The sequence below is a fragment of the Engraulis encrasicolus genome, chromosome 14 (assembly GCF_034702125.1).
Source record: "Engraulis encrasicolus isolate BLACKSEA-1 chromosome 14, IST_EnEncr_1.0, whole genome shotgun sequence".
NCBI classification, from domain to species: domain Eukaryota; kingdom Metazoa; phylum Chordata; class Actinopteri; order Clupeiformes; family Engraulidae; genus Engraulis; species Engraulis encrasicolus.
The window spans coordinates 34,658,927-34,671,148 of record NC_085870.1 but is presented as its reverse complement, the minus strand read 5'-3'; the positions used below and the strand labels follow the sequence as shown (position 1 = coordinate 34,671,148).

The following is a 12,222-nucleotide window of genomic DNA, read 5'->3' as shown; positions in this document are numbered from 1 at the left end:
TTTAAATTATGAAAAAATAAGCAGCGTGCAGTGGTTCACGCTGTCCTCATAGCATGCGCACATGTCGTCTCAAGGGGGGCCATGTCAGAAAGCGGAAACAATGGACAGACGTAGGCTACTTTTGGCTGTTTCAAATATGATGAAAATCATCATGTATTTTTGTCATTACCGCTCCTGCCCGCTCTCGCCCGCTCCTGTTCATTTTTATTCCCGTCCCATCCCAATCACGGTATGATACAATTTTGACTCTCATTCCCCGGGAATTCCGCGGGACCCATGGGAATTCCCGAAAAATTTGAAGTTTTGTATGATATCTCACAAACGCAAAATTTTCAAATTTTTAATGGGGATGTTGAATGGGGAGAAGCTTCAAAACTTGCTCTGTGTAAGCTGACTGCAGGAAAACTTTTAGGTTGTTTTCTCCGCGGTGGCGGGACGACACCAAGGCAAGAGGCCACAAGAAAAGGAAAAAGCATGAGGGGTATTAGTTTCAATTAGACCCCAGGTCATGGCACTCACAAGGGCTACATTGTAAGGGAATTGGACTTTTTTTTGTTTTCGAACTGAAGATTTTTCATGTCTTAGTTCTGCCTCTTCCGTTCTGATGGTGGACCTCCAATAATTTATGTTCCTTGTAGTGTGAATGTTCCTCCACAAGTCTCACCTGTCTAGAGGTGTAAATTCGTGGAAATTGGTTTACCTTTCGTTACTCTTGGGTTGGCAAAACAAACACTTAGAACTCAGCAACTTAACCTAGGCTTTTAATGTTTTGCAATGTTTGTATATTTGCCTTTTTTCAAGTCAAAAGCCTAGTAAATCGACGTTACGTGCGAATATTCATTGATGACGATATTTTTATGAATGCAAAATATTAGCGTTGGTAAGTTATAAATCCAGCATACAAGTAACCCCCCTCCCTTGTCAATGGCTTAGGTAATGGAGTCACAGTACGTGTACATGTCGGTGGCTATTTAGCTCTGTCCACTTGTGATTTAATCTCCTGAGACCATGCTCTTAAAACCCAATTGTAAACGGGGTCACACTGTCCGCTCATTTATGGCCACACTTTGTCCACAAGCCCAAAAAGAATGTATATGCGCCTGCTATCCAGGCCAGGTTCAACAGCAAACGCCAGCGTCAACGCACCGCCACACGAGTGCACTGAGACGCAGGGGGAGAAATCCAGGCTTACCCAGAGGCCCTAATCCCACAGCATAACTAAGCCGGTTTCATATTAATCTGCCTTGAGTTACATATTAGAGAGCATTATGCGCTCATGCCCGTGTCTCAGCAGATAGTGTTGGGATGAGAATATTGCATTGCTACCGTACCGCATGCATCACCTTCAAAGAGGATCTTGCCATCACTGAGAGGGATTACAAGGAGATCCTTTTCGTCTATCCTTTTCTTATTTAGTGTTTAGCTTCTGTATTTTGAGTTTCAGCCCTTTTATTGGAAACCATTTCTTTGTGAAATTCTTTGTCTTGCTGTTTCTTCTTTTTTTTTTGTTGGAATATTTGGTTGGCTGTGTCGTCCATCTGTTTCCCCACTTGTAATTGTCTCTGTCTGTCTGTCTGTCTGTCTCTGTTTCTCTCTCTCTCTCTCTCTCTCTCTCTCTCTCTCTCTCTCTCTCTCTCTCTCTCTCTCTCTCTCTCTCTCTCTCTCTCTCTCTCACTCTCTCTATGTATCTCTCTGTCTCTCGCCGTCTCTCTCTCCATCCTTTTCCCTTCTTTCTGTCTCTCTTGTTCTCTCTCTCTCTCTCTCTCTCTCCATCCTTCTTCTCCTTTCTTTCTGTCTGTCTTTCTCTCTCTATCTCCCCCCCCCTCTCACCCCCAGGCCAGAGGCAGAGCCTGCGCTACTGGTGTGATCGTGAGTGGCTGAGCAGTGGCCACATGTACGGCCTGTCCTTCCTGAAGGAGAACTACTCGCACCAGAATGCGCGCAAGATCACGGCCACGCACCAGCTGCTGGGGGATGTGCAGCAGGTGCTCGAGGTGCTCAACGGCCTGCAGCTCAAGATCGGAGTCCTGCAGTGAGTACAGCATAGGGGTGCATTTCTCGAAACCAAAGTAGCTTACTACATTAGCTACTTTGTTGTCTTCAATGCATTTTCCCATTGGCAACTATCGAAGTTGCTAACAGGCTAACAACTTCTCTTTTGAGGAATGCACCCCGGCACAGCACAGCATACACAACACGACGCCCCTTTTGGCCAAAAACAGCTCTGAGGGCTTGGTTTTTTATGACTTTTTGTGCGTTTATTAGGACACGACAGTTTGAGATGAGACAGGGAATGAGCGGGGGAGAGAGCCGGACACTGTATCACAGCACCCCCATGCTCATAGAATTCATTCTACTGACCCAAACATGATAGATATGTCTTGCCTACTGTATATTAGTTACAGTATGATGACAAATTTTCTGGAAGAAAGAAGCTGTTTAAACAAATGTTTAAAAAATGGAAGTGCAGCAAGTGCTGGAGTTGAAGATGGGAGTCCTGCAGTCAGCACAGCACAGCATAGCACAGCACAGCCCCCCCACCTGTGTGCATGTGCCTGATTGATCCGAAAATGGTAGAGGTGTCTGATCATATGTCAAATTGAGGCGTTTTGAAAACTTGAAATGGACACATGTAAATGAGAAGGGTGCAAGAAATTCTTGTCTTTTTTTTAAACTATGACTTATTGCCTGGTAAACAGAAAAGCAGATTCCATGGCTAGTAATTCCATATTCCACACGGTTTTATGTTAGCATAAGCATTTAAATTAATTGTATCCACTTGTTATCAGAAGATAAAAATATGAAGGGATAAAAGTGCTTAAAAATATCCAGATCCGTGTACACAAGGCCTTAGTCATAATGACACACTTCCGAAGAGAGGGGCTGTGTCAGCAAACGGAAACATCACAGGCCTACAAAGCATTTTTTGTACTGGCTCTCATCCCAGCTTATTGTGTGAGTTGTATCTCTACACTCAAACAATACATGACGCATAGAGCAATATTGGTTATGATGACTTAAAAAAGGTGTGTGTGTGTGGGAGGGGGGGGGGGGGTTTCACCAATCCTGCTGTATGCAGTCTGCATAAATGTGCAATAACGTCACACCTATGCTAAGCAGTCTAGAACTGATCTCCAATTAGCCCCCATAGACATGCATTTCCATGACGTATCTTGCTCTGCCTATCCCGTACATCATCTCTATACTAAAGCTTCGTGGAGAAGGCTGTCGTCAGCACTACTTATCCCCCAGTTGCGTTATGGGCAGTTGGTGTAGGGCAGATATGCCGATGATAAAAAGGATCATTATTTCCAGGTGTCGCTAGAGCAGTGATTCTCAAAGTGTGTGTACGGGGACCACTGGTGGTCCGCGACAGAGCTCAGGTGTTCCGTGAGGGGATTTCTACTTTTCCAAGACAAGGTAGCAGTAGGCTATATTTATAACATAATGAATAATAACATAATTACAAAGCTAAAAGTATATGTAATAGCTGAAGTCTTGTTTTAACCAAAATGTGAATGTAATGTGATGAAAAAGTAAGCGATCTGCATCGAAATTAGCCGTGTCAAATTAGCACCCATCAACTGTCAATTCAGTTGACAGGTGGTCCCTGACCATTTTTGGGAGACAAGGTGGTCCTTGGTCTGAAAAAGTTTGAGAAACACTGCGCTTGAGAGAGAGGACACGGCAGGGCTGAGCCAACAGCCATGGGCCTGAAAAGAGCAAGTGCTGCAAAATTCTAGCTGCTCCACCATCTTAGTCCTTAAATAGATGCAGACTACCTGTGGCGCGTCTCTGCACAGGGCTTCTAAATATAGCTCAGACAACACAATCAATGCCTTCTGGCCTTTGTTCTTCCTCACATTTTAAAACAGTGGTGGCTTGTTTCTAAATATATTGCCAGTTATAGACACATTTATTTCTGTCTGCTTTTAATCTTTTCTTGCTAGGGGCCAGCGCGAGTAATTATAACCTTGAGTCTTGTATTTTGTTCAAGTGAAGACTGTAACCGTCTATCAGTAGGAGTGTTCTGTATGGAGCTAGTGGACAGAGCTTCGTGTGTAGGCTCCTCACTTGCATAGGATTCAACTTTTTAATTTCACTTGTCTTCAGCCCCCTTTGCCCCTCTTTCCTCCTTTTCGCTTCCCTCACAGAAATGAATGCTGAATTTCACTTCACTTAGGGAAAATAATTCACTTGCACGTGCCCCTGGCGCAAGGCTCCGCCAAAGTTCGATTCCATTGTTGTCAATACAACCACGCACACCGGCACCGATGTCCGGATATTCGCGGATGTCGGCAAGCCATTAGAGGAGCGTTCTATTTTTTCTGAGCCGATCATTGACTATCGATGCTATGTTTGTGTGAAATTGGGTTTGGGGGTCAGAAATGTGTCAGACAGCACTGCGGAGCAATTTCGCTTCCGAGCCAATGTGCTGAGGCCCTCAGTGATGCCATGTATATGGTCTCTACGGCTTGTGTGTAAAATGCTGAGGCTCATCATTGATGCCATCTTTTACCCTCCCTCATCTCTTACCAACACAGAGACCAGAGCCACCCTGACCTGCAGCTGTGGTGTGAGCCCTGGCAGAGCACCTCCTCCAGCTCCATCAAGAAGGAGGAGGATGCCAGCTTCCCAGTGGCAGGAGGAGGAACGCACGCCACTAGCCCAGACGAGAACACGCCCTCAACAAACGCCTCCTCCACCGCCATCATCTCGACTGGAGGAGGAGGAGCTGCCAGTGGCCAAGGTTCGGGTCAGCGCCGCGCCCCGTCCTCCTCCACCTCCTCCCTGTCGTCACACGTGTCGTCGTCGTCATCGTCCTCGTCCTCGTTGTCCCCGCTGAGCTCCTCGTTCCAGGACGCCTTCCTGTCCTACATCAGCAGCGAGCACTGCTACCAGAAGCCGCGCGCCCTGGTGGTGGAGAAGAGGAGCTCCTCTGGCGCCTCCTACATGGACAACGGGGACCTGCACGGCTACGACACGCAGGGGGGGCGGCACTACGCCAGGCAGCAGCGGCCAGACAAGGCAAGTCAACATAAAAACACACCTGCAATGACCAGACGGGGCAAGTTAAGATTGAAACACACCTACACTAGGGGGGCTGACGTGTGTGTGTGTGTGTGTGTGTGTGTGTGTGTGTGTGTGTGTGTGTGTGTGTGTGTGTGTGTGTGTGTGTGTGTGTGTGTGTGTGTGTGTGTGTGTGTGTGTGTGTGTGCGTGCGCACACATGTCTATCAGTGTTTGTGTCTGACACATTCACTCACAACACACACTGATACAGAGAAAGAAGGTAAATTTACAGGTGTGCTCAGAATAATAGCAGTGCTTTCACAAAAGTCAGTAAATATCAAGATTCTTCAAATAACTTGTACTTTCATGAGCAAACGTGCATTGGGGACATTGCACATTCACTGCACATTCTAATGCAAAGCAAGAAAATTGGGATTCAATTTTATAATATTTCACAGAAATTGAAGAAATACCATGTTCATCAAGAGAACAGTGTTGATCTCTGTCTTTGGAGACTCAAAAATGTTCTGTGCAAACTAAGCATCGCTGAGCATCCTGGTTAAATTGGACAGGTAAAACTTGAGGGTTCCCCGTGACAGATTACTGTAGCACTGGCTGCTTCTAGCAGCACTCCAGCTTATTTGACATATTTTATACGGTACGAGCTAACATTATATTATGTCCCTGTGTTTGTAGGAGTGCTGGCGGTGGGGCGATGGGAGTGATGTGAAGGTGAAGCTGGAAGAGGAGGATGATGGGTACCCGGGTGGCGGCGGTGGGCACCGGGGTGGCATCGGTGGCGGTGGCGGTTGCAGCAGTGCTCAGCAGCAGCAGTGGCAGACCAACCTGCTGGACCACATCGAGACCGTGCAGGACGAGGTCGTGCACCGCATGGACTTCATCGAGAAGGAGTTAGACGGTGAGCGGAGACGCAGACACACACACACACACACACACACACACACACACAGCCATATCTAAGGTCTTCTCCACTACATTAACGATGGCAGTCACAACGGGTGCAGCAAACACACACACACACACACACACACACACACACACACACACACACACGTAAGCACACACACACCCTGCATGGACTTCATAGAGTTAGACGGTGAGGGGAGACACAGACACAGACACACACACACATAAACACACAAACACACGCACGCACACACACACCCTGCATGGACTTCATCGAGAAGGAGTTAGATGGTGAGGGGAGACGTAGACATACACATGAACACACAAACGCGCGCACACACACACACACACACACACACACACACACACACACACACACACACACACACACACACACACACACACCCTGCATGGACTTCATAGAGAAGGAGTTGGATCTTCCTTTGAGTGTGTGATCTGAATTACAAAAAAAATCACACTGCTGTTCTGTCCCATTTTATACACTGTTATTCCATTTGTTGTTTTGGCCTGCAATAACAACACCGCGGTCTTGGCTACACCTACCCACTTTCTGTGGCCTCAGAGTTACTCCCAGACTCCTCCTCAATCAATAGGCATCTACTTGAGGGATAATGACATGCTTACTGTAGGTATTACATCAGCTCAAGGGGTGGACACTTGGGCACAAGCCAAGCCCGGCAGCAATGAGCGCTGTCAAATTAGATTCAGCAGTATGGCAGTTAGGAATAATAATCGTACTGCTTTTTTAGGGTGCACGATGGCACTTGCCTCTCGATTTGATCAGATTCTATTTTCACCTCGAATCCTGTGCATCACTTCCCCAAGTGTGCTACCTGTCCCATCCTAATGCTTCAGTCAATAGTCGAAAGTTGAAATTGGGTGTTCAAGAGCCCAAAGGCATATAAGGCAGTGTATTTTGCCCTTTGCAAAGCTTGGGATCTTCACCTTTTGGTAGACGTGAATATTACATCAAACAGACTGTCTGTTTCCTTTCATTTACATTTGTTAACTTTGTGAAACACATTGAGTTGCACCTGTGTATGAAATGCGCTATATAAATAAACTTGCCTTGCCTTGCCTAAAGAGTCGCTCTTCATGTACCAAAAATACGTTACCCCAGGGGCACAGTCCTGTTTCTGGCAAACAGACTGCAGACAGCCAAACGACAAGCTGCAGAGCCAGTCCTGACACTTAAACAAGGAGTGAGAGTGTATTCAGGCAGCACAAATACCTTTCGCAGACAATCACCACTTCTCGAGCAGTGCCACGTTTGCTGGATTTTTGGTTGAACACTCTTGAGTCCTGTCGGCCTGTAATTAAGGCTGGCCTGGCAAAACGCTGACAGAAGTCTTGCAAATCCACCCTCTTCATTAGTAAGCCTGGCTCGAGTGCTGTGGGTCCGTCTGTGTTTTCACAGCATAGTCTTTTTTCACAGCATAGTCTGAAAGTGTGCTCAACTCCCAACTGTTTCTTACAAGATCTTTGGGTGCGAGCAAACGGCAAATTTCATATTAAGTAGAAAAAGCGCATTCTCAGGTGTAATTCTAGTATTTTATTCTAGTGTGTTAGCATGACCGACAGACGTTTCGAAGTAAGCCTTCTTCAGCCTCTTGACGGTGTCTAGACGGGTGTCATCGGCTTTTCTACTAAATCATTTTCACAGTATGGAGCAGGGGATCGCTCACCCCTGCCCTCTCCTCAGCCTGTACAAAACTGAGTTGTAACTTGTATGAGCCAGCTTCACATTTCAAATCAATTTACTACCTTTTACTATGTGTGTTGCTGTTAATGGAGGCGGGTAGTTCTGCACAATTACAATTTCCAGCTTTTGTTGTGTGGAGGGAATCTCAACCTCAGTGGCATATCTGTACAGTGACTAGATACACGTCTGCTTTTATAGCATGTGCTTTTCACCCATTTGTGTGTTCAATGGTTCATTCTATATTAACATTTCAGCACGTGTTCCTTTTTTCTCGTTGAGTGGTGAATAGATTACTACAATTTGATGTCACAGTTTGAAGGCAATTTCAGCCTTAATATCCACACGTCGCAAATGCACAAGATATTTGAAAATGTGTACTTGTCCAATATATGAGGTGTGTGTGCAGAGTGCCTGTGTGTATGTGTTCACACACTCTCTCTCTCTCTCTCACTCACTCACTCACTCACTCACTCACTCACTCACTCACTCACTCACTCACTCACTCACTCACTCACTCACTCACTCACTCACTCACTCACTCACTCACACACACATTGAGGGACTGAGAGAAGTGTATAGTGTGGACACTGTGAGTGTCTTCATTGAGCTCTGCACCATCATGCGAATCATGGTATATTCATATTAACTTGTGTTACATTTGTCTTACATTTCCTCCTTTAGTTCTGAAGAGTTGCCTAGACTAGACAGGCAAGCTGGAGTGGGAGTGCATGTGTGTATGAGCGGGAGAGAGCGAGAGAGAGAGAGCGAGAGAGCGAGCGAGAGAGCGAGCGAGAGAGAGAAAGAGCGGGCGCGAGAGAGAGAGAGAGAGAGAGAGAGAGAGAGAGAGAGAGATGACCCGGTATGTTGATGATAATCCACCCTGTCTTTGTCTTGCATTTCCTCCTGCAGTACTGGAGAGTTGTCTGGACTACACGGGAGAGCTGGAGCCCCCAGAGCCCCTGTCTCGTCTCCCCCAGCTGAAGCACCGCATCAAGGAACTGCTGTCAGAGCTGGGCAAGGTGCAACAGATTGCCCTCACCTGCAGCGCCTGACCACACACACAGGGGGCGCTAGAGAGAGAGAGAGCCAGCCAGCCAGCCAACTCCACCCAACTGCTTACAGTCTAGAGGGGAGAGGACAGGAGAAGCACCAAAGAAGGATCCAAAGAACTGATCTGAGGAAAACAGGGTGACGACGTAGAAAGGAGATCAAGATTGAGACATTCAGTGGGCTAGTTTGTAGCCCAGTCATCCATACTTTGTGCTGCTCTGAGTTTCCTCTGTTGAGATACTGAGTGCAAAACAAGACTCGCAGACGTGCCGTCTACTCTTTATTGGTCAGAGAATGTGGTGGTGTACTGTGGTGATGGATGGTGAGATCCAGGGTTTTCCAAAGTGTTAAAGTGATGAGAAACTTTAAGCATAGCTCCAAGACGACTTCAAACCATTGCTCCGTGGTCATATAGAGTTGTCCAGCATCCTGAATCTGAACTGTAAAAGAAAGATGGTTGTGCTCACTACTAGATATTATCCTTCTTTTAAAGTATTATTTTTCCTTAATTAGAAACGAGTACGCACTTAGACTTCCAATAAAGTCTACTACACACTATCTGGAAATGGTTGGCTTGAGCCGAGCATGGAATTGAAAGCTTTCAAAGTGAGAAGTCCGCACACTTAAAATCCTTTTTGTTGTCTTTTATCCAGCCATGAAATAATAAAAGGCAACAGAAAGGATTTTAAGTGTGCGGACTTCTCCCTTTGAAAACTACAGTTGGCCTTCGCCCTGCACCTTTTCTTGGGATGTGCACAATCCTCTCCTTCAACTGGAATTGAAAGCTGACATGGAATGATCTACATGCTAGCCCACCTTGAGTCACCTCAGGATTAATCACACACAGATGACTCCAGAAAGGTGTTTTTGTCCCTCAGTTACATTAGTAGGTTAAGGGACAAAACTAGACAAAAAAAAGTAATTTACCTCTTACAATAGTGGCATTTGCTGTGGTCACCACACCTTGACATTTGCTACTAAAAATGTCAATGACCCCTTATGGTAACGAATCCTCTGTGATTGTGTATCCTTTGGGTTCTCCCCCAGTGACTGTATAAAGAAAGAAATAGTCATGTATCCTCCTCCTTACATCTGAAGTGGTGTAATCCGCTATGATGAGAAGGTCTTTGTTTCTGAATATGTCTGTTAGCCTTTGTTTGGTTTCTATCCTATTCTGCCTTTTTTCTATTTGTAAATAAATACAGAATAATATTTAGTCTACTTAATTTATTGCTGTACCAATGCAGATGGATCTATTGTCCCTGATGTTAGAATGTGCAGGCTTATCACTGTTGATGCTCTCTCTAGTCCACAGTGGTGTCTCTATGGTTTCAATGGGCATACATTTACACCATAGTTGGGTGAACTGAGCTCTGCTTGTGTCAGCACTTTTTTTTTCAAAAGGGTATTTCAGATCTTTCTTGTTGATTTGTGCTCTAACTTCACTTCATGTTGGAATCAAGCGAGCTCTCATGATCTTGACTATACCGTGGCTGTGAACCGATGGGCTGAAATTAATGTCCGATTCTGTAGATCTTCTGTCTGTATTTCCTCCGCAAATGAAGGGATGTTCAATAGAATTGGCTGTACAGAAGAAAAATAATGTTCATAGTTTGTGATGTGCAAACTACTGTGGCTCTTCTGAATAAATTGAAATCGCTTACATCTCTTTTTGCCATGTCTCATTTGTTTGGTTTCATTTCTTATTTATTATACTTCTATCCAGTGGTGTTTTTTATTAATGATGAGTGACTGCAAAATGTACTTGGCAGCCATAGTTGTTAATATACAGTACACAGTAATATATTTACTGGGCTTAAATATCAAAGAGATACTCTGTATTCCATTTATAGTATGCCCTTTGGGATGTTCAATCCAGCTGAGGTGGCACAATGAACAAAGTAGATCAACAGCTATAGCCTGTTTTTTAGGTCACGCAATATATTTTTCATCATTACAGAGGGAAATGTACACCGTGTTTGTATTAAGCCTCTGCGAACCGACAAATCAGGGGCACGATTCAAATCAGTAGCACATTTCTGTATGTATCATCAGATATCCTCACGGGGGCGTTCCATCTATGGGGCGTACACATGCATTTGTGCAGCTGCCTCGCTCGTCCTCCTTCACGTCTTGGCTGCAATGTGTGGATACTAGTTCCGCCCAGCGCGAGAGTGACATCGAAAGCAAGAGGAACCGGAGTAGCGTACAGCCGAACCTGAACGTGCAACCGAACGGACCCTCTGATCAACACTGTTTCAGTTTAAGGCGACCCTGTTGGAAATTTCTTTGAAGTCGGGAGACGTTTTGTATTTTTTGTTCCAGGCGGTAAGTAGGCTACAGTGCGTCGCTGTCGTGCTGTGATCCATTTTTCCCTTAGAAAATGTCAAATGCAGATGTGGATATTGCAGTGATGAAAATAATGGGGTGCTTAAGTGATATTGCCGGTGGAGAGATGCATTCAATCTGGTTTACAGCTCGACACAGGCCAATGCAACAATTATGTTTTTATTTTCCTATGCGTGTCAGTAATTTCTCCATTGCGCGACCGCGTTAACAATAATAAGGAGAAAAAGGTTTACCGAAGCAGTAGCCCACATTTACACGAATAGCTCGTGCCGTTTCCAGATCATTCACAGAAGTTATATAAGGAAAGGGGGAAATATCATTGGATATGATCCGCGGCTGAGGTGGAAGCTTTTCTCGGTCTTTATTCGTGCGTAAAGACTTCAGTATGTTACCCTATTAGAGTAGACCCCGATTAATTCAAACTTTTCCATTCTTAACATAATCACGGATACCTTTACGCATGTTTACACGCTTCTTTTCTGTTCTAGCATCCCCGTAGCCTACTTCAGGTGAAAGTAAAATATTCTCTCCAAATGTAGCCTTATGTGGAGGCAGCTCAACAGATTCAAGACGTGCATTGTAGCCTACTGCGAGGATGGAGTATTCCGGGAAAGGGTATATAACACGAGGGATATTATGCGCTTCTGTAATTTGTCACCTGTTACCCATTTATTAAAAGTCACGGTTACCGTTTTACTGAACACCTCGTGTCCAAGAGAGCTTTCAATAATACCGGGTTACAGTTGAGAACGTAAGGCCTAATACATTACAAAACGTGCTTGTGTAGTACGGACACGGGCACATTTTCAGAGTAGGTAGGCTGTAGTGAGCTTTGGCTGTTTCTTTGACGTTATATTTGTGAAAACTGCAAGGGGGGCGGTGGACGCGCACAACCTCTCCGCGTTCTACTGATGGAGTTGGAGTGGGGAACGATCAGTGGGCGTGTATTGCACAACTTCCGGCATCACCGTCATGACATTGTCGTCGGTCACTTGTTCAAGCGAAGGTCGCTTTGGTGGAGGTCTTTCCGTAGCCTACTGGTGCATGTTGGCAGGTGTGCGTGCGCGCGCGCGCCTGCGCGTCCGTCAGCACCACTATCCATATGACGGAGGAGATGGGTTGGTGTGTGGACACTGTAAATACTGAACCGTTGGTTCATGT

At 45.5% G+C, this 12,222-nt stretch overlaps 2 protein-coding genes across 8 annotated transcripts in view; both read left to right on the top strand.

The window, feature by feature from the left end:
- The window catches only part of phf20a (PHD finger protein 20, a), a 29,074-nt gene extending 18,697 nt beyond the window's left edge, over positions 1-10,377 (top strand). For all 5 annotated transcript variants that reach the window (XM_063215536.1, XM_063215537.1, XM_063215534.1 and 2 more), the window contains 4 exons: positions 1,837-2,032; positions 4,545-5,028; positions 5,709-5,931; positions 8,572-10,377. In XM_063215536.1, the coding sequence (XP_063071606.1) occupies positions 1,837-2,032; positions 4,545-5,028; positions 5,709-5,931; positions 8,572-8,714 (1,046 nt within the window). In that variant the 3' untranslated portion in view covers positions 8,715-10,377. The remainder of the gene's footprint in view (positions 1-1,836; positions 2,033-4,544; positions 5,029-5,708; positions 5,932-8,571) is intronic.
- Positions 10,378-10,881: 504 nt separating this feature from the next.
- Positions 10,882-12,222, top strand: part of ndrg3a (ndrg family member 3a) — a 101,299-nt gene continuing 99,958 nt past the window's right edge. For all 3 annotated transcript variants that reach the window (XM_063215533.1, XM_063215532.1, XM_063215531.1), the window contains exon 1: positions 10,882-11,040. The gene's annotated coding sequence lies outside the window, so the exon portion shown is untranslated. The remainder of the gene's footprint in view (positions 11,041-12,222) is intronic.